Consider the following 21,722-nt stretch of genomic DNA (forward strand, 5'->3'; position numbering starts at 1 on the left):
TTACCAATATTATTGTCAACAATAAAGCACTGATAAACTAAACTGATAACTAAACAATCTCCCTCTAGCTCTTCTTTGCTGGGTTCTTATCTGATGCCTATGAATGTGGCAAATTGTCAAAGAAGTGATGATCTTAAAGGGGTAAAATCACATGATCTGATCAACTGAGGATGTAGGTGATTTTACCATAGGTGGCCGGCGTCATGAGGAGACCCAAAAAAACAATTTTGACAAAAAATGACTTAGGCAATTATTTTTAACAGTGTGACGATAAGGTGAGATCACGGTCAAACAAAATTAATTTCTAAACAAAACTTTAAAATGACTGCTTGTATACATTCAAATGGGCTGGGCTTTGTAAGCTTCTATCAAGCTGTCCACACAACTGTAAACATTTGTAAACATTGTGTAATAATAACCAAGAGCATTTGAGCCTCTGCCATTGCACACCTTTTTAAGGTGTGTTTGAGCCAAGGGGTATAATTCTTACAAGCCACAACAACCTGTCCCTGCTAAAGTGTGTTGAATAGGGAAAAGGAGCACTGGGACTGATTCTGGGAGTCAGTGTCATTTCATAAGATGTGACTAAAAAGTCAATGAACTGCTATCCACCTGTGTGGGCAAATTGTGGCAATTCCAGGAGCAATATTCAATCTCAAAGCAAAACAGTCCAACCTAAGAATATCATTCCGTTCTAAACCCCTGATGAATGAAACATCCCATCAGTTTCCAGTATGAAAATGTTGACAGCACAGATTGAAAACAAGTGTCCTTGTTTTTTGCAAACTGGGCAATTCTGCTGTAGTTTATCACTCAGATCAGAGAGACAGCTTTCCAAGACGAATGGCTGGCTGAATGGATGTGGAGGAGAGCTGCAGCCAGCCTTGCTGTACTGAGAAGAGATGATGGGTGTGCATGAGGGAGTAGGACCAAACTGGCAGTGGTTTATGCTGACTCTCCACACATCCATCTACTACAATCTGTAGCTAATCAATCTAAAGTTAGAGACAACAAGAATAGAGAATACAGCAAACCTAAACAGTAATTGTTCTTTGCATGTGCATATAGTGCAAGTCACAATTTAGGTTTACTGGTGGTTATACCAAGCAGCGGATTTTAACCCCTTAAAATGTAATTCCCTACCATAAATAAGCTTCATTTAATAAAGACCATGTATTTAAGCAGAACAATAATAAATATTCATATATATTAGCAAATATAACTCACTTTCTTTCTTACTAACATTCTACAATCAAGGAACCAAGAGAACCTGGTCACACCCAAGGCACCTTTATCCAAATATGCACTGCATCCAAATCAAATATTTAAAGAATAACTTCTTAGATGCTGTTTACCCACGTCGCGGAGGTTGTTCATAGCCAGTTTATCACTAATTGGTTAAGTGGGTAGCTGCTGTGGTTATCATCTAACCCAAAAGTCAGTCTTGTTTTAAATAGAGACCTTCCTCAAAAGTAAAAAGACTGTCAGTGGCTTTTTAAACTTCTTTATACGTTTTATTGTTGGTGATTCATTTAAGGATCATTTCTGTGAAACTTCTATTCATTTGGATGCTAAAGCTGCCCTCCTCTCACCCCACAAGCATCAAGCCTCATTTTCATCTAAATAAGAATCGATCTTTCCTGCTGTGCACCATCCTCCCTTACTCACAACTCTCACGGTCACAACCCCGCTTGTCTTCTCTGCGCTTGTCCCTGTGCTCTCTAGTCACTCCCTTGAATACAATCACAAGAAAAATTTAGTATTCTCCATGTTGGAGATCATAACAGCAGAGCACAGAAAGTCATTCACACTCATTTATTGTTGGCAATAGGCGACATGGGTTTCTTCTTGCTGTAATCATCAGAGAAAATTAAGTATGAACATTAATGAGTGAATGGGTCCAGGAGATAAGAGTGATAGCGAACAAAGCTTTGACTGACTGGTACAATGTCAAAGCTTCGTTCTGCATCAGTGACCCAGCCAAATGCAAGAGATGGGGGTGAGTCACTGTGGGGGAGGGGCCTCCTCCTGAATGGTCAGGGGACACTGATGAAGTGAAATAGATGCAGCTCCAAAAAGAGAGTAAATGTGACTGAGGATGAGCATGTAGAAAGGACTAAAGAATAGACTACAGGCAAATTTAGAGCATAATCCCTTTGTATTCAATAATCTTAGATTAAAGCTTTGCTGTTGTTCAAGCCAATTTTAATTAAAAAACTAGATAAACTGAAAGTGACACTATGTGCATAGTAAAGCTAATCTACGCATCATCACATTTGAGTTAATTTATTACAATAGTAGTGATAAAAACAATTAAAATATCACTAGACTGAATCCTATCTAATTTGAAACTATTTAAAGACAAAATCAGTTTGGTTAAAAAAAACCTTTTACTTAAACGTCATTATGTTTGAATATTTCTGTTTATTGTATGAACAATGACAAATAACCTTGTTTTACAGGATGTTGGCAAATTATCCTAAAGCATTTGTCTGTTGCTCAATTCCTCACAGCAGGCAGTCCAGTCTTAAGAGTTTGAGGTTTTACATGTAAGATTACATTAAATTAAGGCCTAACAGAAAAATCCACTTTGGCCATTAACCAAGCAGCTCAAAACATTGTATAGCGAGCCACTGCCACCTGCTGGTCAAAGACATGAATTACCTGAACTCGCTCCATTACCAGTCCCGATGCTGACAGAAGAGGTTTTATTTGACTCGTAAAACGTAATTTGAGCTAACTGTATCTAAAAAGATGAGACAACAAAGAGAGAGCAAATAAATGATGTTGCCTTATCACATAAAAGTCAAATTACCAGAAATTACAAATATATGAGCTAGATATACAAGTGACAAAGAGTCACGGTCCATTGGATGATTGATTGCCTGTTCTTGCCTCCTGCCAGAGTGTCTATGTAGTTGCAGAGGATAAAGGTGCTGCCATGAGGTTCCTGATGAGGTCAGGTGAAAGCTCCTGGAATCCTGCCTCTGCAGCTGTTGGGAAAAAGTAAGCAGATCAAATGTTATATTGCCACATCATTGTTTATTTTTATATTTAAAAAAACCTCAATTGCAATTATGAAAGCTAAATAAAATCTTTACCCAGTCGACCACTGGTCTCTTTCACCAATAACTGAGATTGCTCCTTGATGGACAGAAGCTCTTCAACCATCTTACTTTGAGTGTCCATCTACACATGAAAAAGTGATAACTGATTACATGATAGAGCAGGTAATGACTTTTCAACAGGTCCGAGGCATCCATATATGAGACAAAACCAGTGTGCTAATAGTCTTTAAAAACAGCAAGCCCTTTTCTATAGCAATGAATATTCAAAATACAAATACTTAACAATGAGTGTTCAGGCTTGGGGGGGAAAAGCATCCATAGTCAGTATTAATTAAGGGATTCTGATATTCTGTGTGGGCGTGGTGTGGTTTGTTCTGAATTTGATTGACAGTGCTGACAAAATAAGCAAACAACCCCACTACTGTACTGTAAAACTTTCATATGATACACTTTGCTATATTTGATTAGTGCACAGAAATATGTGATATAATCTTCTTTCAACTGAGCCACACTGAGGACAAAATCATAAAAGAGTTCTTCTAACTTAGGCTGATGAGTCAGGACTTTGTACCTTTAATGCACTGAACATGCTGCTGCAATTAAACTAACACAAATAGGGCACAGAAGTACAGGTGTTTCAGTAATTGTTATCTTACATCAACATTATTTTTAGCAAGCAAAGAGAATTGTGGTCATTAGATTGGACCGGTTGAATGTGAATTTATTATTAAATATATTAGCATTGCAACCTTTGACTGTTGATAGATGAGTGGCTCTGCTACTATCTGCATGAAGGGGAATGAATTCCCCTCGCAAAAAGTTAAGGCACACCTTTCCCTTTCTTGTAGACAGCACTTAAGTTGCCCATAAATCGGTAGCATCTGCTGTATGTTTTATCGCTGTCACTGCAGCCAGCTTCTATATTTTACCATACAGATGGTATATAAGAACTTTGTAGGAATTCTAAAACCTTAAAGCTTCCCCCACTCCTGCTAAATACTCAACATATTCTACTACTGGTTTTTTCAAGTAATGATATCAAAAAATACATTTTCCAACATACAATGATTGCCATAGTGTGAAGCATGGGCTGTTGTCTGGAGAGGAGACCGCGGTAGTCTGGTTTACTCTGTATGAAATGGTACTGTGAGGACTGGGCCACACATGTAGAATCTAATGATATGCCTTCTTCCTTTCCTTGCTCCACTTTCCTGCAATGAATAAAAGGCACATTATTGGCACACAATTAAGAAGGCAATGTTGACGCAATCTAACACTGCTACAGTATTCCTCAGTGACAGCACATATGTTCACCTTTCCAGTTCCTCTGCTTTACTCCGGTGTTTGTTTAACAGTGCCTCCCAAGATTCACTTTCAGTCTGGAGCCTAAAACACAACAGAGGCTGGTAAACAAAAGAAGCCCATGTGGTAGGTCACACCATCTGTGTTCTTAAGTTAAAATGTGTGTTTGGTATGAATCCTTTTTTGTATTATATTGATCTTAAGGACAACATGCCTATTGATGGCTTTCTGGACCTTTTCCATGGCTCTCTGCAGTGCAGGATCGCTCGAACTGAAAGCAGATAACAAAAGACATCCAGTATAAAATATTCATTTATATGTAAAACAAAACCAGAACATCAATGATATGCATGCAGAGTACTGAATAAATAAAAAAAACAGCTACAGTACCTGGCGGCTTGGGAAGGGAGTTGACGACTCACTTCTTCATTGCGTATGCTTTTGGCCAAACAGCCCCACTCTTTCTGTATGTGCTCAACTGTACCAAGAAAGTCAGAACATGGATAAAGATATCTGATCCGAATATTTCTAACAATTCAGTGAAAATAAAGGGCTCCATGAAGCATGTACCAATGAAGCAGTGCAAGCACTAACCTTGTTTTTGAAAAAACTCCAGTGAGGTATTCGGCAAAGACTGCAGTGAATTTTGAGTTCTTTCTATTGCCAGCTAAAGACAAAGCAAACTTGATTTAACAGAGATTCACTAGCTTTAGAGATAAATTAAAATGAATGATCTTTCACCCAACCTAATCTAACCCAAACCCTTACAGTCAAAAAATGATGGCTCTACCATTAGGATATCTTATTGTTTTATTCAGGAGTAACTACCCACTGTACATAATATTGGATATGTCTCTAAAGTTGTGAATTTAAATTTTAGTGAATTAACCACTTTTATTATGACGTAAATATCAGGTTATTACTTACAATCTATTGTGTGCCTTTAAAAAAAATATATGTTTCAATGATGGACATGTGCTCTGCTACGTACATTTGTTAAACGTCAACCAAATCTTTTTTAAATCCATTCCTGAAAAATATATCTCAAACATTCAATGCCAAAGAGTATAATAAGAGAATATGTACTGTGTCTGCCTACTTAATTTTTCCAACACATTTTCCTATTTATAACTATTCATTTACCTCTACCCTGGGCAATTATGACCCTAGCACACTCACCCTCATTGAAGCCTCCATCAATTTCTCGAGCCTCTCTTGCTGTGACAAGGATGCACTTATGCCCCTGCACAAAACTACAACAAATACATAAATAGGGATTTATATTGCAAAACAAACAACAAACAGAGACCATTATTTCCTGATTACAAGATACAATAAAGCCAGATATCTCACCCTCATATGGGTTGGGAAGGGCAGGGAGAGAGCGTCGGGTTATGGTGGCTCTCCTCCAGGATTTCCTCCGTGAAGTGGGGTTGGCAGTAGGACTTGAAGGTCCCTCCGTGTTTTCGGTCTGCATTTCTAGTTTGTCAGTCTCCGACTGTCCTTCCCCTGGATCTGGCATCTCTGTGTTGTCTGATGTGAAGTCGTTACGAGGAGATTTGTTTGGGGGAGCTGTGGTGGGGCTTGTGGAGGGGCATCTTTTAGACGATTCTTTCACAGAGTTCACCTTGAACAGTTTATCAAAGTAGCAGTGACAATTAGCATTGTTAATGTTAGCTTGTGGATACAGAAGTAGCACAGCCGTTGTAGTTAGCTAACTAACAGTCAGTCAGTTAACCCTGTGGTGTCTCCAAAAGCAGCAAATCATGACTTCTTCATGACATCCAGACTAGAAAACAAAGCAGCGTGGAGCTCTACTGTAAATTTACCTCTAAAATTCTGTCTGTAAACTCCATGAGGCCAGTTTCAGTTTGATGATGATATACCAAGTAAAACTAGAGACAAGGTCAAATTTATTTAGTATAAAATGATAGAACTGGACGTAATACTCGTATACATATGTCATATTTGCAACCTTTGTTCACATTTGCAACATTTAAAATTCTTTATTGAGCATGATAGTGTTTTGAAAGTAAAAAAAAGATTCAAAATCACATTTTATGTGGGACTAAAGGACTAAAAAAGACACAAAATGACCAAAAAAAAGACACTAAATTATTTTTTAAAAAGACACAAAATGACCAAAAAAGACACAAAATGAGAAGACAGAATGACAAAAAAACCCACAGAAGACACAAAAAACTATAAAGACACAAAATGACTAAAGAAAAAGACACAAAATGACTGAAAAAAAAAAGACACAAAATTACCAAAAAAAGACACAAATTACCAAAAAAAAAAGACACGAAAAGACATGAAAAGGATTTTAAAAAATGGACAAATAGGCCTATAAGACTCCATGTCAGTTAAAATGTCTTACCTCTTTCTGGGAATCGGCAGTGGCGACACTTTGGCAACTGCAAGAACATTTTTGACTATTATAATCCAACGTTAACGTAAAATAGTTTAGTAGAAAATGACGTTATGTGACCGTGTTTCATTATGTCAGTTAACATTACTGTTAAACACAGTTGGCCAAAACAATAACGTAACGTTAAATTTGCTTTGATCAAAACTCAGACGGAGATAACGCTTTACTACATTTTCTCAGTAAATGCAAAGGTTTGGTGTTAAATCAGTTGTCACAATGGGGGAAATGGATGAGATAAATACAGACCTTTCTTGCCCAGCTTCCGAATGTTTTTCCGCCATTTTTTCTTTCAAATAGTTTTCTTCACACTCCCAGCGCGCGCCCAACAAGCCAAACCCCTAGTCCGACTTAAGCACCATGGGAAATGTAGTCTGATTGTAACACAAGCGACTGTAAACGAAGTAGCAGTCAACGGACCTCTGTGGGCGCTGTGGAGTCGTTAAATGCTTAAAAATAAAGCTATCACTCATGAAGAGAATGTTCCAGTTTTATTCGAAAATCATGTATATGCGTTTCTAGCGAAAAACATAAGAAAGACACACCCCATGAGTCATATAACCTTGTCAGAAATTTGTTGAGAGTTGCATGATTATCCACAGATTTTCTTGTGTAGGCAATATGACTTTTTTTTTTTTTTTAAATTACAGGGCCTTTGTATAGCTCTGTAATTGACTATGAAGCTTAAAAATATATTAAAAGAAATGTGGATCATATTCCAGTGGAAAGTGGAAAAAACAAGCAAAAAAGGTAATTTATTAATTGAAGACACCAGGAAATCAAATTCAGGCTATAGTGACAGACGTTTCTGAGGTGGCCTTTGTGGTGTAGGAATCCAATCACCCCCGGATCAAGTAAAGAGCAAGCATTGACCTATAGTTCCAAAGGGCAACCCCTGATCCTCTTAATACACACTGGTTGGATTTCTGATACACACGTTTTTCAGCTGTTTTTTTCCCTTCAGACTTCTGGTGCCTTGACCTCCAGAGTTTAAGACCTTGTGCTCAACAGCATTGACCTCCTTATTTCCTTTCCCAACTTCTTTTGTCATGCATGTGTTCCCCTCATCCAACACTTTTTCCACACTTTTTGTAGATTACACTATTTTATCTTTTGTTCAGATTTATAATTTCCATTGCTGTACTTACTTTTTGCACATCTCTTAATCTCCTAGTTATGGCTCCAGCATTCCACGGACACCCAGTCCATTCTGTACATCCATTGAAGGTGTTGCGTTTCTTTCATTTACCAGTCACTTTGAGCATTTACTCCAGTTCATTTTAGCCTGCTGAAATATGGTTATAATCACCATTATGCAAATTCATATGGTAATAAGTGCCAATGTGAAAAGATAAGATCTTGTGCACAATGTATATATGTGTATAAGAAAAATGTGTCTGATTAGTTCGCAAATTTTGGGGATCCTTCTGCATTAATAACCAAACTAGGCAATGATAAAAATTACACGATTTTTGTTGGAAATGTGTTTCAGGCTTTTTTTTTAATAAAGCAGAAAATAGAAGCCCAAACAGTTGCTAAGAGACTGGAGCAAATTTCCTAGAAAACTAGTTTTATTATAACAACAGCATTTTGACTATACATACTGAATATATTCATTTTTATTTTGCTCTTTGTAAATTGTGTTTAGCAAACCATTAGTGTGCAGTGATGCACAATTTGTGGGATTATATCACTGAGTGGAAGCTGAAATTCTTCACATTTTGGCCATTTCACAGAGTATGTACTTTATTTACAATGCAATTGATTGGATTTCTCTCTTTTTGTGGAAAAGCAATTTCCTTAAGATGCTCCAGTTGGTTCATCAAACAAAGGTTTATTCAAGTTCATATCAAAGATAGCAAACCGTTATCTATGGCTGATCTCCAAACTCGTGTTTGTTAGTTCAGTTGGTAAGTAAACACAAAGTTCATAAAGTTCCTCCACAATCTTTTCTTCAATTAACTTATTCTTAATGAGATGGCACATTTATTTTGCCAGTGTCGTGTCCCAGGATAAAATATTTAATTAGAAAGGTCTTTCTATGTGCAGTTGAATTCTATATACTTATGCTTTGATCATTCTTTACTTACCTAGTTATGAAAACAGGATAGTTCATGACCAGCAGGACATACTCATCCTTTCCATGTGCAGACATATCAGTATTTGTACTTGACAAAACACTTGACAGACTTCATCATTTGTATCTGTAAGTCTTTATAAGTCTGTTAGAGAGGTTTTTTCACTTTTTACAAAATCAAGGAGAGGAATCAAAACAATCAAGAACACTTTTGCAATTCTCTTGGAGAATGGCCCTTTAGTGTGCCGGTATGTTTCACTCTGGCTGGCACACGGTCTCGCACTCCACTCAATACTGCTGTCTTCATGGCCTTGTGTTGCAGTGGGGAGGGACAGAAGAAGAAAGAGAGAAAAAGGGTAGAAAAAAAATCAGGGTTATGAAGAGAAAGAGAATTTAATAAAAGAGCTGAAGAAAATGCAGAAACACAGATGGTTAAGGAGAGGCAGAGCAGGACGAAGGAAGGGATACACGGAGTGTCCAGTACTGCACGCCATGACTGTCTCAGCTGTCTTGTGTACGTCACAACAGCTTTTTTTCTCTCCCTGGCTCCATGGTCTTCTCTCCCTTTACAGTTTGGTTGGTAAGGGCAGCGGTTGCTGTTGGCACTGAGTTCAAGAAGGCAGCCTGAGAGTTCCTTTGCCCAGCAGGAACTGCAGGACACGGTCCACCAGCAGAGCGGCGACAAAGTCCACCACCAGAACCTGGGCAATGATTAATTTGAACTGCAAGGAAGTAAACAGAAAACAGGTTATCTTATGGAGTTCATACCAATATTACACAGCTATTACTACAAACGAATACATGTCAGCTCACCTCAGTGGGAATATCTACAAGAGCAAACTGCTCATTGAATTCTGGTGAGGAACCAGTAAGAAGTCCCACAATCGCTAAACCTGACAGAGCGATACTCCATAGTAGTGGTCTGTTTTCACTGAGAGACTCCATGAAGGGGTGACCCTTTAAAACACAAGAAATGATGCGAGTTTATATATAAAGAAAGCGTGGAATACAAATACTAATGGTAAAATGAGTAAGTACCTTGTAGTTAATGGCAAAGGTGGCCATCTGCATGGCCATGGACATTATGTACACGGTGCTGTTAATTAGACTGGGTTCAAACTCTTTATATAGATCTGCAAACTGTTCCTCTCTGCAAAAGAGAAAGGACAAGTGGAATGCTATTGTCATGTTTAATGTAATGTTCCTAATGTAAACAATTAACTTGTAAAGCAGAACTGCTGTCTTGCTCTTTTTCAGTCTTACAGTGATTTACCTGGGTGGACTTCTGCTCTGTGCCTCTTTGTAAAGATACACCAGACTACAGAAGTGAACAGCAAACTGCAGCAGCACAGTCAGCACTGTGTAAAGATTGAAGATGTTCGGTAAAGGCCGCTCTCGAGACAATGTTTTCAGGGGCTATGGAATAAGGGGGGAAAAATTAATTTGGTTTCTATCAAAAATAGTAAACATCTCATGGTAGCAGAAAAGCAATAGAAAACAATCAAACCATGTACAGCCTATATTTTCTGAATTTAATTCTCACCTTTGATCTAGAGATGAAGAGGAAGCATCCGGCCAAGAGCAGGCCCTGCAGTGTCGCCTGGAAATCGCTGAACTTGACTCCCTCGAGGTAGAGTACAGACTGGCTGTAGGCCAGCACCAGGGCGTTAAGAGCGAGGATCTTGAACATCTGGAGTGTTGTCACCAGAGTGCAACGACCTTGCTTTATCACATGGCAGACTGCAGGGGGGGGGGGGGGGGGGGGTAAAGAATTTCAGAGATGGGGAGCAGCTTCATGTTAAGATCTTTGCTAAATGTATCAAGAGCTAAAATCAGGGGTCAATCAAAAAAAGGGTGTGTCACTTACTGCATTGTATGGAAGAGAGTTTGGAGGTGAAGGGGGCAGCGATGGAGGCATCCCCTAGTTTCACTACTTGTACCTGATCCTCTTCAAGTTCCCGTAAGACTTGACTGATCCTCTCCTGTTAGAGAATAAACCCTGATGTTTAGACCAGTGCACTTCAACTTGATTATTTCAATGAAAGGGCACATTTATGCTCTTCTTGAGCTATAAATAGATGATTTTATTAACTTTAGTAACTGGGGCTGAGGCTAATATGGGACTGCAGGCTAAACATTGCTGGTAAACATTTTCCATAAGAATCAGGAAGGAAGCCCTTCTCAAAGTCACAAACCTTTTGTGCAGCAAGCTGCTCTTCTCTCTGGGCCATCACCCTATGCCTGGCTGCCCTGGAGCTCAGTTTGCCTCCTGTACTGACAGGTGGTAAAGGTCTGGATTCTGCCACAGGTGTCTCCTTTTCTCTCCCCCGTTTCTTTCTTTCAGGCATGCGTTCAGGGGCGTTGGCTAACAGGGCGACACCTGAGGAAAAATTATTATCAGTACACACTGTTGGGGTCATACATAGGGACACATGCTTTCAGTCTTGGTAGTTGAACAATCTTAGAATCCATCTCCCACTGGTGTGACGATGATTTAGACTCTCGGGGCAACGGCCAATATTTCAGGAGTTCTGGTGTATCCGGCCAAGACTTCCTTTTCTGTTTGCCAGTCATTGTCTACAGTCAGATTAGCAACGTAACTGTTCTAGATGTGTTAGGTCTAGATGTCATTTCACCTAATCACAGATATCTGCATATGAATCCAGATACTTTAGAAAAAGCTAATAAAAACCTTAACTGTAATCAGATGATAGCCAATGGGTTCTGAGATTCCATTTCAGTCAATCCATTCTGCCTATATTGCTCCCCACGCAGACTGTTTCCTTGCATGCCACCAAAGCCCACTCAATCATCTATGCATTTGTGTTTATAGAGATTAAATGGCACTTAATCTTACCTATGTGGGCGTGTTTGAGAGCTCCAACATCATTTGTGCCATCACCACACATCAGTGTCACATATCCCAGCCCCTTTAGACTGGTAATGACTAATTCCTGAAACAGAACAGGAAGTTATTATGGCTAATAAACTTCCACAAATCCTTGAGGTTCAACCATAGATACTTTTACATTGTTACATACAGTACCATCAATTTGTCATACTCAAAATACTGATTCTCTTGATTTCTCTGCCTTTCAACAACCCCTGGAGAAATTTCAATGAGTTTGTTCCAATTAGCTGTCAGACAAAATGAGTGGTGTCCCCTAGTTAAAATGCATGCCTTTTCTGATAAATTGTAGACTACTGAGACTACCATCTGTCCACCTCTGCTTCTCCTGTAATGGATCTCACTGTGTCATTAGTGAACAAAGAAGCCTTTGCTCTTTGTTAAAAACCACACCATCTGACACTGACCATTAACGTTTAAGATAGTTAAACATGTTCAGATATCAAACATCATAGCTGTGGTTTATAAACCTCAACATAATGTCGTGGCATATGTATGTTGACTTTTGAGACTGACCTTTTGTTTTGGACTGACGCGTGCAAACACTCGTATGTGAGGCAGGAGTGTGTGGAGTAGCCGGGGGTCACAGCTCAGTCTGGCTAGTGCCTCCCCTGTTACACACAAGTCATACTGACACACAAATGAGGAAACAGAGGGAGGGGGCAGTGGTACACGTACACTGCCATCAATGGATTCCCAATGCCACTCATCTGCAAAACAAAAATACATCAGAGGTAAATGATTCTGTGCTTTGTCCATGTCCTTGTTCAAAACACCCACTGCAAATAGAAAACTACAAGCATCTTGATGTCTTTTAGCTTCAACCTTAATTTCAGAGATTGTTCTCCACTAGCTTACTTGAGTAATACATATAAGTATATAAAGCAAGGACTTGTCTTACTCTGATTGGCACTTGGCTGCAATACAAGTGTGTGTTCTTTCTGAATGAAGTGGAGCTCTCTTGCTACATGGCACGCCGTAAGAGGGTTGTCGCCCGTTATCATCACCACCTGAGAGCAAAGTGAGAGGAATTATCCATCTGAAAACCTGCTGTTTGAGTTTGTATGTACAATTGTGTGTGTCAGCTTATTTACATGATGAGATGCCTCCTGGATCTCTCTGATGACAGCCTTGCTGTCACTCTTGAGGGGGCAAGACACAACCATGAACCCAGCGAAACGCAAGCCACACTCCAGAGCATCGCGACTCATCTCTCGGACCTATTAGAACCAAAAAGATCCACATCAGTTTCTAACTAAATCTATTCTCATCAGACAAGAATATTCTAAAATACAAATAAGAACCTGCTGATGACTGAGGTGTCCCATCTCTTTGTAACCCAAGGCCAGCACTCTAGCTCCTTCCCGAGACATTTCCTTGTGGACTTCGTCATAATTTTCCGGACATTCTGAAAACTATTAATCACAGTCACATTAGAATATGAGTAGGTACGATAAGGCTGAAACATGTATGTATTGTGGATATGTACCATTCCTTTGAGTGTCTCTGGAGCTCCTTTGACAGTTGAGATGTAGCAGAGTTCAGTGGAGCCGAGTTTCTCATAAGAGGCCAAAACAGACATCCTCTTCAGAGCGCTGGCAAAGTGGAAACGCTGGTGGATCTTAAGTCCCTGGGTTTTGATGCCTCGTGCGAACACCTTTTCATCTGGACAAAGTGGCAAGAGTTACAGAAACACCAACATCTATATTAAAATGCCCTGAATTTAGAGATTACTTGATGATGCACTGTCAAACTGCATCACCAAGCTGAACATAGCAGGTTTAGTACAACCTGAAAGATTATACTTCAGGTCAGAAACAAATAATTGAGACTGACAATACAAACAAAAGCAGACATACTCTCTCTCACACACTTGCTGCTGTTCTGCACTATGAATTTAGTGGAGGTCTTTACCTTTAGTGAGGGTCCAGTCAGCAGCGGTCAGCATGGCCTTCTCCAGGGGATCTCCGACCAGCTGTCCATCATCCAGAGTGACCAGTGAGTGACAGGTGGCCACCACCCGATGTGTTTCAACTGGGATCTCAGAAACGGGCATCACCTCCTTTCCTTCTCTGTCATATACACAAATAATCAATCAATACCCACCATACAGCACAAGTGTATGTAAATATTTACTGACCTAGACAATAGCATAGTATACTTTGTGTCTGTACTTCTACTACAAATTATGATGTTTAAAGAGAACACTAAGAATAGTGTGCAGGGTTTACCTGAGGCCCGCCACTCCTCGTACCACCAGACTGTCACTGGTCAGTGTTCCTGTTTTGTCAAAACAGCAAACCTCCACCTTCCCTGCAAACGGTATCCTGAAGGGCTCTGTACAGAATACATCTGAGCAAGGGTAGAAAAAGATAATTCCAATGAACAACTGCTGTTACAAGCTTTGTCCAAGTCTCTTAATATCTATTCTATACACATGCAGCATAAGAGCACACACAGACATACAAAGTTTAGCCAGGGCGATGAGAGATGTGTTAACTGCCAGAGAAAGCTCTATGGGGAGTTCTGGTGGAACCACCGAAGTGAGGATTAGTGTGCACTCCAGGAACAGCTTGTAGCGGTTCCTGCTGGCATCCTTGGTCCCTGAGGGAGTAATACAAAGCACAAAGATAGTAATTAGGTATTACTTATGCCCTTCACCTCCGGCTATTAGTTTTCACTTTGACTATGATAATGTTAAATTAGAATTACATCTTAATGAATTGATTCTGTGCACCTCACCTTCTAACCATACATAAAGAGCTGCAGCAATGGCGAAAACAAGGAGAAAGAGAATGAAAATGAAAGTCTCCAGGTTGTTTGCCGTCACTCTCTTCACACCAAAGAGGATGGTCCGTAACAGTTTACCCTGGAAGCAAATTTATACACACAATCAGTATACTTTCACAGCTGAATCAACATGTTGTCTTAGCTAAAATTAAAATGCATGCATGACATGAAAAAAAGGGAGTGTAGTAACATAGACAAACTATGCAGCTTCCTCACCTGAGAGGTGTAAAATCCTGTTCTCAGTACATAGGCCACACAGCCATTGTCTACAGCTGCGTATAAAGGAGAAGATTGATGGGTTTGCATCTCGATTTGATTTGATGGGCAATAGGTGCACTATTGATTCAATTTATACAACAGTCAGTATATGTTGTTGGTAAAAAATAAAGGAAGAGAGGAATTAGTACTTACGTTTGAGTCCTGCGCTGGCCTTTAAAGGGGGGCTATGTTGGACAACTTTTGTCCCCCCAGAGATGACGTGCAGTCGAGAGTCTGACTGTATGTCCAAGATTCGCTCCGGGTCCAAGTCCTCCACTGGTTCCTACACATGTCATACTGTCAGCAGTAGTTACGATACCCCAAATAAAAGCATGCCATTTAGATTAACTAACGCTTACATTCCAACGTCTAGGCCCTCAGGTCTATATAGTGTTATCATGTATATATTAGTTTGCCTCAAACCTTCATCTGGGGCACAGACTCCCCAGTCAGCATGGCCTCGTCCACAATGCAACGACCCCTGAGTAGCAGCACATCACATGGTACCAAGTTGTCTTGAGGCGAACGTCCTGTGAAGCAGAGAATATGAATAGTGAAAAACATTAACAGAGTCAATCTAATGTTTGCATTGAGAAGTCATAAAAATGTTTACATGATATTTACCAATTGAGACGATGTCACCAGGGACAAGCTCATCGCTTGAAATGGGTCTCCACTTCCTGTTGCGATATACCTGGCACAAAATTAATTAGATGGATGCTTTATACAAAGGGAATATACAGTAGATTACACATTTTCCGATACAAGACAAAGTGATGTTTTTTAAAATAAAAATACAATTTATTACACTAATTTCAAACTTGATCAAGTCTACCTGGATCATGTAGGGCTTGTTTCCCATACGTCGGATCTCTGACATATTCCTCATTTGCTGCTGGACCAGGGAGGCTTCGAACGCCACAAGCATGAACAGTGTGAAAACACTGTAGTACCAATACTCGTCCAGACACCATAGCCCCACACAGAACACCTGATGGATGGCAGACAGTGGATATGTTCAAATGAATACATACAAAAACTACAAGGTCGACAGCATTTTATCTAAAGAAAAAAAAAAACAAGTTATGAAGAAACATTCACACACACACAGACATACCTGGAAAACAAAAAAGGGAGCTGTGGCCCTCTCTTTGAAAAGCTCCAGGAAATCTGGCACCATCATCTCAGCTCGATTGGTGCCATATCGCTTTTCTGCAGCTCTGAGGTCGACCTCCTCCTGGTAGCCACGCCAGGACTGAAAGTAGCCCATTGGGTTGTTTATGGGAAATGCAATGGGAAGGAAACATTTCTTCTCTTTTTGGTCAAATACGTAGCGGATCTTTTGAAACTCAAAAGATAAAATTCCCTCCCCATTGTCATCCTGTTGGTTAGAAAAAAGAAACTTTAAAGAAATTTTAATTACAGCATTAACTTATGAAAGATTTTTTTTTCTTTGATTTTTCTCTTAACACAAGAGAGGATTGTCCCATCACACATGACAAATGAGAATTGAAAATAACTAGAGCCCGACCTATAACATACTTATCGGTATCCATTGGTATTGGTATAAATGCTTTCTGCCAATAAAAAAAACTTTTTTTTTTACAAAACATTAAATGCACATAACAATGCTTCAGGGGGTTAAGAAATTGTGTTTAATATTTAATTTTATTTAATCTTTATATAAATGTCCTGCAATAGATCGACTCTGAACAAGCATTCGCATATTGGTCAGGCTCTTTAAATAATGGCAGTTTGTCAGAACTGAGGCTATGCGTAACCAATCACTGGGTTGACAGAGCTGGTGTTGATTTCAAACCACTGGCAAGATCACATTTTGTGGAGAAAATATGAGCTCTTCAGACAAGGAATGTAATATCTAGGACAGGCTTCCAATTAATACAATTTGGAGCATCCAGAGAGAAAACTGACCTGGTCCCTTTGTAGTGCCACAAGCTCGGCAGAACCGTTGTTGGGGGTGGGTATGACCTTTGCCAGCGTAGCTTTGTTTGGGTCTGGTTCCTGTGTATACAAATGAACAGGTGACACATTCACACACTGTGGCAGGGCACTGTTATTTTTGGTATAGCTGTGTGCCTCTGGAGCTTTGTCCCTCTTAAATGAGACATGCCCTGGCATACAGCTGCTTGTTCAATATGAAATTCAGGCACATTCCTAAATAACTACTTAGCTATCACATTTGACTGAAAAAACTGTACCAGATTGTGTTGTTAAGACAAATCCATGTTAATGTTTTTTGTAGGATCTGGACTTTTTTTTAAACAACCATTTACTGAGAAAACACACAGAATACTGTACAATATGTCATCCAAAATCATATAATCCAAAACTGTAAAAATATTGTGGTTTCATTCTTAATATTGTCACAAAGCACAATCTTTGGAATGGGCAGTTCAAAGCTACTGCTACAAGTAAAGATATTTCATAAAATGCGGGCTGACAATGACACTTTCACTTCCTATTTCAATGTAATTAATAGATACTGAACAGGTGATTTTCTATACTTAAACAGATGCCAATATCACTAAGCAGTCAGTGTGTAAATGCTATTTTTTCCTACATCATCTTCTTCTGATGGGTGACATGACTGTGTTAATGTCATCCCTAATGTTGTTACCTGGTGTTTAAATCCAAACAATAACCCTGCCATAGTACCTTTGAGCATGGCATTGATTTGCTCCTGGTATGGGTTCATGCTGATTCTGACCTTTAATCTCTTTGTTGTACCTTGGATATCGTCCCCCTGTTAAAATAATCGCCTAATGTATCAAAGGAGGACAACAAAGGATGTAACAAAGGACGGCTATTGGCATAGTAATAACACTGGTGTGTAAATTATGTACGGTAACTTAAGATAAATAAATGACTTAATTCATAGTGTCATTAAAGTTCACGACTCATCCCATGTCATGTTTATGTCACGCTCATGTCACTCTTATGTAGACACCATCAAAATAAAGTGTTACCATATCTTGCTTAAGTCACAAAGGCATGTTCAAAAATGTGCCTATTCACATTTTATTTTGACTTCACACAAGTCAAGTCACACACTTGACATAGGCCATTATCTTAAAGGGGTAAAATCACATGATCTGATCAACTGAGGATGTAGGCGATTTTACCATAGGTGGTCGGCGTCATGAGGAGATGATATAGGCACACAAAAAACCCCACTTTTGACAAAAAATGACTTAGACGATTATTTTAACAGTGTGAAGATATGAAAAAACATTGGGTTGCCCGAAGACAGTGGTAGACTATCACAATAATATTTTTGTTATAACTTATGTTTACCTTGGAACAAGTGAGCCAACAGTGCGCGTGGACGGACCAATAACCAGAGAGCGCTGTGAGGACGTGCGCGATCCCGATAGCGGCTAGCGACAGGAGGCCTGCCTCTCGATACTCGGAAGCACCATACACTCCTAACCACACATACAGCCAGCCTGGGTAGAGAACAGCCAGAAAAGGGAGGATTGTGCCGTGTAGTAGCCGGGGCCTTCGCCTGTACAGCGTCACCGAGCTTACCAGCTCGTCGCCGGTGCCGCTGTCATGCTGCTTGTGGTTCTCAGAAGGGGCCATTTGTAGCTCAGCCGGTCCCTGGTTGCCGTCTGCAACTACACTCCACTCTTTCTTGACGTCGTTCATTTTACCTTACCCACACCTCTGCCCCTCTCTATCATCCACCACCACCCCGTCGTGCTGTAGTCGGTAAAAAATACAATTCTACAAACGGAGTGGTGCTCGGTCCAGCCTTCAGAGAACGTTTACTGAATCGGTCGGTTCTCTGACCGTAGCTTCCGCATACGTAAACACGCAAAGACACGTAAGGTCCTCCTGGCACATCACGATAGAATCGGAAAAATAAAACACGTATTATCTTTTACACTAATAAAGTCGTGTTCTTTAGGTTAAAATCACGTAACGCGTGAACAAGGAGGTGTCTGACAAATTATCAACTGCATTTGTCTTTAAATGCTTCAATTATACAATAAAGTCTATACCACTTTAAGAAATGTGTCGTCACTGTGGGTGGGAGCCATAGTTTTAGAATGACACAAACACGAACCAATAAGATTAAAGAACTATTTCACAGTGTTGTATTCCCAGCCAATCAGATAGTAAAGAGTGTGTACGCTGTAGTTGCCGCACAGACATGGCTACACATGCAGGAGTACTGGTGCTATAACCTTGATTGAGCAGCTTCTTCGTTTGAGACAAGCCTAAAAGAGCAACATGTAAGCATTTTAAATATGGTCTCACATCAACATTGACTTTACTGTCTTCTCTAATCTACGGGACTTAGGTACAGACTGTACAGAGGTAGATATACTGAAAATAAAGACATTTTCTACCTCGTGAATAAGACTGTAGCCTCCACAAAACTTATTCATTCTATTCACTATATTGTTTACGCTTGATAGAGCAAGTTTATTAGGTCGATAGCTTATTGGATACGCCTTTAATCTCTGATTGACTTAAGTAAATCTGTCACTTTCCAGGCAGGCTGCTATGGATATCACGGCAAAGTACTGCCATAAAGAAATGGAGGCATATGGGTCATGTGTGGCCAACAACCCATCAACATGGCAGTCAAAGTGTTATGACCTGAAGATGCAGGTTGCACAGTGCACATCATCCCAGTAAGGCAACATACTTTTACATCCACTCCCACCTGCCTCAACATCCTCGTGTACACACATTCTTAACCACATATGTATCCAACCCTTAAAATGTGTTTTGCCAGCCCAGTGATCCAGAAGATCAGACAGGATTGTTCCCCGGAGTTTGTGCAATTTGAGCGCTGTCTGAGAGAAAACCAAGACAAACCTACCTCCTGCTCTCCACATGTGGCTCGTTTTCTGGGTTGTGCAGAGACAGTAGACCTCAGAGGAGTAGGTAAGTCATACCCAACTCAAGGTCACATATAAACAGTTGTGAATAAAATGATATAAATCACAAACATAGGATCATTTTAGATCATGCTAAATGGTTTGTGCATGCTTGTTATTTACACTTGCAATTGTCAAAATGGGCATCTTAAGAATAATGCCCGCTGGTGGAACACACTACCAGTTCCTACCAGAGCAGGGGCGTCCCTCTCTACCTTTAAAAAACTCCTGAAGACCCAGCTCTTCAGAGAGCATCTTCTCTCCTAGACCACATGATAAGTCTACTCCTCAAAGAATTGTCACTAGCACTAATAGCTCTTATTGCACTATACCTTGATTGTTTGCTTTTTACTCTTCCTGTAAGTCGCTTTGGATAAAAGCGTCTGCTAAATGACTAAATGTAAATGTAAATTTTTTTTAAGAATTTCTGATTACAAAAACACATTAAAACATTAGCATATCTGCAAGAGGGGACAAATACTGCAAAATCTTAGAAAGTTATTACTTCACCAACAAAATGCCCATTTGCATATTGTTTACTCACCCTGTCTTACCTTGAATTCTTAAGGAAAACAAAAAATTAAAGTAAATAGGGGCCTCGTTTAACAACAGCAAAACTATATCAAAACATCTGTTTGCAACCTCAAACACAACTTGTCAGCATGGATCAGTAGCATGCCTGCTCAAGGATGAGATGGTTTACGCAGAAGTGTTTTAAATGATAAGATTTTAGTGAAAATGTGTTTGGGAAGTAGTGAACATATTACTTGATAAATGACACTTGGATAATTCACGACTTGTGTGAGACTTTAAATGGATGTTTTGATATAGCTTTCCTGTTGTTATTTTCAGCCCCATTCAATAAAATTCAGCAAGGTAATACGGGGCTATATAAATAGCAATTTTAAGGGTGAATTATCCCTTTAATAATCAACATACCAATACATTTTTTTTTCTCCCCAGCTGCCGATCCAGTACCTCAGCCATCGTAGCATTCAGACATCTTCCATCACCTTCCAACTATTCTCCCCAGCAGCACTGGTTTCATGTGTCCCAGTCGTTTCACTGTATGAACAGTGACTGTTAGCATATCTGTTTTCCTCTGTATGACTACAGTCATGGAAAAAATAATAGACCACCCTTTTTCTTCAATTTCTAGTTCATTTTAATGCCTGGTACAACTAAAGGTACATTTGTTTCTGACAAAAAAAATGATAACAAAAAAACTCATAAGAGTTTAATTTTAGAGCTAATTTATTGCCATTTGTCATGGTTTTCTTGATAACCAAAATCATTATCAAGAAAACCTTGGAAAATGGCTAGATATCAGCTCATGAATTAAACTAATTTTAACTAATATTTGTCAGAAACAAATGCACCTTTAGTTAGGTGGTCTAATATTTTTTTCCATGACTATAAATGTCTTTCTTCAACATATACATAGGAGATTAATGCATCAGTACTGTGAATTAAACATTTAAATACTGCATTTTTCTTCTTCATGTACTCCTTATGTAAATGCTATGTTCATGTGAAAATAACATTTAAACTTGCCTGTGTGCAGGAAGTCTGTTTTTTTACAGATTTTTATTGAACCATGTTGTATTTCTCATCCGGTGTGATCATCCTCTATTTTCTGTTGGTTATGTCTGTCCCTCCCACCCTTGCCCTCTTCAGGTCTGACTCAGAGTCAAATATTAAACTGGAATGTATCGCTCCCACATAAACTCTCCTGACTACTCAATGACTGAGAAATAGGGAGTCTGGGAAGAAAGGAGAAGGAGGAGGCTGTCCACTTCTAATCAGCAGGACTACAGAGAGAGACAGAGGGAGGATATTGAGTTATGAGCCCTGTGACCACTAAGCAGAACAGACCTTTTCTGGTTGAATTATTAAAGCCTTGAAGGGGAGGAGGGGGTGAAAGGATTCCTTTCTTTTTAAGTCTAATTTCTTCTGTTCATACCAGATGAGAAAGTGA

At 39.5% G+C, this 21,722-nt stretch overlaps 3 protein-coding genes across 3 annotated transcripts; 1 reads left to right on the top strand and 2 right to left on the bottom strand.

Moving 5' to 3' along the window:
* Positions 1–2,687: 2,687 nt before the first annotated feature.
* On the bottom strand, positions 2,688–7,149 carry LOC131983084 (uncharacterized). Its single transcript, XM_059347669.1, has 11 exons — positions 7,048–7,149; positions 6,751–6,787; positions 5,724–5,997; positions 5,550–5,623; positions 4,965–5,037; positions 4,761–4,848; positions 4,585–4,641; positions 4,383–4,454; positions 4,132–4,279; positions 3,102–3,189; positions 2,688–2,993 (listed from the first exon to the last, which is right to left on the bottom strand). Exons 1-11 carry the CDS (start codon positions 7,080–7,082, stop codon positions 2,911–2,913), a joined length of 1,029 nt encoding a protein of 342 aa, XP_059203652.1. The 5' UTR covers positions 7,083–7,149; the 3' UTR covers positions 2,688–2,910.
* A 1,321-nt stretch (positions 7,150–8,470) lies between these two features.
* On the bottom strand, positions 8,471–18,813 carry atp13a1 (ATPase 13A1). Its single transcript, XM_059347646.1, has 25 exons — positions 18,147–18,813; positions 16,764–16,853; positions 15,949–16,212; positions 15,667–15,822; positions 15,456–15,525; positions 15,255–15,361; positions 14,985–15,114; positions 14,790–14,845; positions 14,526–14,652; positions 14,250–14,387; positions 14,015–14,135; positions 13,698–13,855; positions 13,273–13,448; positions 13,088–13,198; positions 12,878–13,003; positions 12,685–12,793; positions 12,300–12,493; positions 11,733–11,829; positions 11,071–11,255; positions 10,743–10,857; positions 10,419–10,615; positions 10,149–10,291; positions 9,914–10,025; positions 9,689–9,832; positions 8,471–9,597 (listed from the first exon to the last, which is right to left on the bottom strand). Exons 1-25 carry the CDS (start codon positions 18,498–18,500, stop codon positions 9,487–9,489), a joined length of 3,591 nt encoding a protein of 1,196 aa, XP_059203629.1. The 5' UTR covers positions 18,501–18,813; the 3' UTR covers positions 8,471–9,486.
* A 131-nt stretch (positions 18,814–18,944) lies between these two features.
* Positions 18,945–21,575, top strand: LOC131983089 (coiled-coil-helix-coiled-coil-helix domain-containing protein 5). The gene is made up of 4 exons (XM_059347676.1): positions 18,945–19,090; positions 19,355–19,495; positions 19,600–19,751; positions 20,708–21,575. Coding segments are annotated over exons 1-4 (324 nt in total). The 5' UTR covers positions 18,945–19,088; the 3' UTR covers positions 20,737–21,575.
* The last annotated feature ends 147 nt before the right edge of the window (positions 21,576–21,722 follow it).

Source organism: Centropristis striata, chromosome 13 (genome assembly GCF_030273125.1).
Source record: "Centropristis striata isolate RG_2023a ecotype Rhode Island chromosome 13, C.striata_1.0, whole genome shotgun sequence".
In the NCBI taxonomy this organism is placed as follows: Eukaryota; Metazoa; Chordata; class Actinopteri; order Perciformes; family Serranidae; genus Centropristis; species Centropristis striata.

What these genes read in the sequence shown, in the direction of transcription:
- LOC131983084 (XM_059347669.1), bottom strand. Translation starts at nt 7,082, where the DNA reads ATGGCGGAAAAACATTCGGAAGCTGGGCAAGAAAG. An exon ending in TTCACACTATGGCAATCATT is followed by an intron (nt 3,190 to 4,131) that starts GTATGTTGGAAA and finishes TTTCATGTGTAG; the next exon opens with ATGGACACTCAAAGTAAGAT. An exon ending in AGAGACCAGTGGTCGACTGG is followed by an intron (nt 2,994 to 3,101) that starts GTAAAGATTTTA and finishes TTTTCCCAACAG; the next exon opens with CTGCAGAGGCAGGATTCCAG.
- LOC131983089 (XM_059347676.1), top strand. An exon ending in GCACAGTGCACATCATCCCA is followed by an intron (nt 19,496 to 19,599) that starts GTAAGGCAACAT and finishes GTGTTTTGCCAG; the next exon opens with CCCAGTGATCCAGAAGATCA. An exon ending in AGTAGACCTCAGAGGAGTAG is followed by an intron (nt 19,752 to 20,707) that starts GTAAGTCATACC and finishes TTTTCTCCCCAG; the next exon opens with CTGCCGATCCAGTACCTCAG.
- atp13a1 (XM_059347646.1), bottom strand. Translation starts at nt 18,500, where the DNA reads ATGAACGACGTCAAGAAAGAGTGGAGTGTAGTTGCAGACGGCAACCAG. An exon ending in TGGCACTACAAAGGGACCAG is followed by an intron (nt 16,213 to 16,763) that starts GTCAGTTTTCTC and finishes TCTAACCAACAG; the next exon opens with GATGACAATGGGGAGGGAAT. An exon ending in GACACCTCAGTCATCAGCAG is followed by an intron (nt 13,004 to 13,087) that starts GTTCTTATTTGT and finishes TGGTTCTAATAG; the next exon opens with GTCCGAGAGATGAGTCGCGA.